The sequence below is a fragment of the Nicotiana tomentosiformis genome, chromosome 1 (assembly GCF_000390325.3).
Source record: "Nicotiana tomentosiformis chromosome 1, ASM39032v3, whole genome shotgun sequence".
NCBI classification, from domain to species: Eukaryota; Viridiplantae; Streptophyta; class Magnoliopsida; order Solanales; family Solanaceae; genus Nicotiana; species Nicotiana tomentosiformis.
This window is the reverse complement of record NC_090812.1, coordinates 107,500,743-107,504,532: the sequence shown is the minus strand read 5'-3', so window position 1 is coordinate 107,504,532 and position 3,790 is coordinate 107,500,743. Positions and strand designations below refer to the sequence as shown.

The 3,790-nt window shown below is 38.0% G+C and overlaps 1 protein-coding gene across 1 annotated transcript; it reads right to left on the bottom strand.

Moving 5' to 3' along the window:
- Positions 1 to 264: 264 nt before the first annotated feature.
- On the bottom strand, positions 265 to 1,214 carry LOC138908387 (lisH domain-containing protein C1711.05-like). Its single transcript, XM_070199050.1, has 2 exons — positions 993 to 1,214; positions 265 to 609 (listed from the first exon to the last, which is right to left on the bottom strand). Exons 1-2 carry the CDS (start codon positions 1,212 to 1,214, stop codon positions 265 to 267), a joined length of 567 nt encoding a protein of 188 aa, XP_070055151.1.
- Between the last annotated feature and the right edge of the window lie 2,576 nt (positions 1,215 to 3,790).

Sequence of the window (3,790 nt, the reverse complement as noted above, 5' to 3'; positions counted from 1 at the left end):
GAATATGTAAAGTGATATCCAAGCCATCTACTAAATTGGTGAATCCTCGATCTCCTACAGAAAGGTTCCATAAGAGTCATAAATGGAATTTTATGTCTCCTTATTAATTGTTTAAGTCTCTTAAAGGTACCCTGTGTTCTGATGCCCCTCACATTCCAAATGAGAGACTTAATTATTAAAAAAGGATTTTTTTGGTGTTTTTGAACTGTGATCTAGTCACAATTGTTTGCGCACTTGATTTACCACGTTTTTGCCTCTGGTTGCTCATCCTCTTCTAGAGGATTGCAAGCCTCTTGGTAAGAGATTCATGGTGTCTGTAACTTCTCCAAATGCTTGGTTTAATTCATTTTTTGGTGGCTTGGGAATTAAGGCTTGTGCTTCCTGTTCGGCTTCTTCATCACTATCAGAGTTATCTTCCATACTTTCATAGTCCTTTTCACTGCTGTCTGTATCATCTTCCTCTTCAGTACTTAGTTTCTCATCTTTTTGATCATTTGGATCTTCACTTTCGTGATGATCAGATTCAGAAATAGTGATGTTTGTTTGAATATTTGGCTTGCTAGTAACTGTGGGAGATTTTGTATTTTCTCTGTTTTTTTTTCCTCTTGACTGGATGGTGAACTAAGATGGATTTGATCAGCTTGTTCCTTTTTGTGCTTTGGATGTTGACTGTACCTTTTCCTCTATCACTATTTGATCTTCCCAATGGACTATTTGTTTTTGTTTTTCTTGGTTTTTCTTCTATTTGTTTTGCTTGCTTGTTGATTAACTAGTTGCTTATTTCTCTCTTTCTGTTCCTCTCTAATATTGTGAACCTTCTTTGTATTACCCCTTCGAGACTTTTCAATATCAGTTGCTTCTTGTTGATGTTTAGGAGTAGATTCAAAGTACTCACATTCTCACGGTGGTTTAGCTTTTGCCTTGTGGAACTTTGGAGCAGATTCAGTCCGCCCATTAACTCTATTTGCAACACTCTTGCCTTTGCCCTAGACCACAGACAGATTTTCATTTGTAAGCTTTGACGGATTAGGTTCCCTAATGACTATCCCAGAGTTCTTCCTGTCATTCTTCCTTCTTTGAACTTCTTGGAACCCATCATCTTGCTCTTTTGGTGTATCATTAACCATTCTAGTATTTTCAACTTCCTTTCTTATACTTTTATTTGTCTCATCAACTACTTTATTCCTACAGTTCTTCTCTTCATTTCCCTGCATCTTGCAATATTAACAATAGGCAGGGGCCCCTTCATATTCAACTTACAGCCATCTGCCACCATCCGTGCCATCTGGTCTTTTAAATCCCAACCATATCGAGTCCAGCCTTGGATTGAGAAGATCAATCTCAACCTTGATCTTTGCTACATTCCCCCTTGACTTAGAATATGTATCTAGATTAGGAGAAACTACATTCCCTATAAAACTCGCCATCATGGATATAACATCCCATCTAAATAAGTGCCAAGGTAGCTTGTGAACTAAAATCCAAACTAGAACAATTGAAGTCTCTTATTCTGGTTTGAAGTCTGGAGTCCACTTTAAAATTTTCATAGTGCATGGCCCGATATTTATAAAAGGTTTAAAGTAGATGTAATTCAGATCAGTCTCATTAGTGAAGTAAAGGTACACAGTCTAATAATCATAATAGGCAATCTTCACTGTTCCTTTGAGTTGAAACTGACTAACAAATAATTTTCTGAGCTCATCCATATTGGGTTTCCCTTTTATGAATTTACCAACTATTGTCATTCTGCAATCATTAGCTAGTTTAACTAAATAATCTTCTACCAAGAAAAAAATAGCCAGCTTACCAAGATGAGTACCATGCTGGATTTCAATCGTTGATGTGTTAGCTAATGTAGAGGAAAGAGTTTCTTGGATTGCAGGTGCAAAGGTTGTCTTAGATGGAACATGGGGTTTAGCCTTTCCTCCGGCAATGGGATTCCTCTGCTGTGATTGATTATTTTTATTATGCTCTGTATTGTCTTGACCAATTATTTTATGACTATTTAGAACTGGTGGTGCTATATGAGTAGTGGTTGGTGCTTTTTTAGGAGGGGGGTCAAAGTTGGATGAAGTTTGTGGAAGATTTGATGGGGTACCGATTGGAGCTGGGATGTTTTTCTATTGTGAGTTATTAGCAATATTCTGAAGTATATGTGTTGGAGTTGTACTTGTTGATGGTATGTTGGTTTGTGTGGTATCAATGCTAGAAATTATTTCTTTGAGCGCCTGTAGCACCGCCGGAGATGCAAGTGCTATCTTGATGAGGTTATCCTTTTCAAGATCTGATATTGCTGTTGTAATTATGGTACTGATTTGTGGCTTAATAGTTTGAGTTTTGGTGGATTGATTTGGGTTTTCGGTGGCCGGAATTTGGTTGTTTGCAGATGCATCCTTTGAGATTGGTGGTGGATTGGATTGAGATTATGGGATTTGATGTGTTGTCAGGCCAGTAGGATTTGGGAGTGATTGGTAAATGTGTTGAGTGGACGAGTGAATAGTGCTTTTCTTGGTGTCGGGGGGGGGGGGGGACTTTGGGAGGGTCATTTGGGTGTTGACCAAATAAATCAATAGAGATCATTGAGAGTGTTTGGTTTTAGATAGAGAATATTTTTTACACCTTTGTATATGAAAAAAAGTTGATTGGCTTAGTCTTATTTGATGATGTATGGCTTGCGTGCGTGATCCGTGTTATTTTTTCGGAAAGATATTATGTGAAACGTTTAAAATAAATATATAATTTTTGACTTAAACTAAAGCTTGAGTTGATCACGATCAACGTTCTTTGTAAACAATATCGGATCGGTAATTTGACCATTCCGCTAGGTTCGTAAGATATTTTTGGACTTGTACACATGTTTGATTGGATCCAAGTGGTTGTAATGACCCAATCGATCATTTGAGTATTTGCTTTCTATTCAGTTGTTTAAAGTCTTGAGTAGCTTCATTGATATATTATGAGTTGTGTGAATCGTCAATTTTGGTTTTCAGGTGATTCAGGATTGATTCGAAAGAATGATTCTCATCTAGAAAGCTTTAAGTTAGAAGAGTTGACAAAGTTTGACTTTTATTGTATTTGACCCCGGATCGGAGTTTTGATGGTTCCTTTAAGTCCGGATGGTGATTTTGAAGTTGGGTGTATTCTCGGATTTGCATTTGGATGTTTCTTGAAGGTTTTAGCATTAATTGGCAAAAGTTGGCAGTTTGAATGTTTGGAAAGTTCGTAGGTTTGATCGAGAGTTGACTTTGATGATATCGGATTCAGATTGTTGTTTCAGGAGTTGGAATAGGCTCGTTATGTCATTTGAAACTTGTGTACAAAATTTAAGATCATTTCGAGTTGATTTGGTATGGTTCGGCACAAGTTTTGGAAGTTGAAAGTTTAAAAGTTCATCAAGTTTGAATTCAGGCGCGATTCATCTTTTTGTTGTTGTTATATGTGATTTGAGGCCTTGAGTAGGTCTGTATTATGGTTTGGGACTTGTTGGTATGTTCGGACGGGGTCCCAATAGGCTCGGGTGAGTTTCAAATCAATTTCAAACTATTTCCTTTCATTTTGAATTGTTGGTTTTCTGGTGTCGCAGATGGTCTTCGCTATCGCGATATTGTGGACGTGGTTGCGTTGTGTAATCTGGAGCTGGCCATTTTTCCTCTACGCATTCACAACATGCATAGTGCGTTCGCGGGGCTTGAGTTGTCAGACCATCTCGTTCGTATGCGTATGTTTGCGATCGCGTTGCAATGTGGGAGCTGGGAGCTTTGTTCATCGCATCTGCCTAGTCATTGCCGTG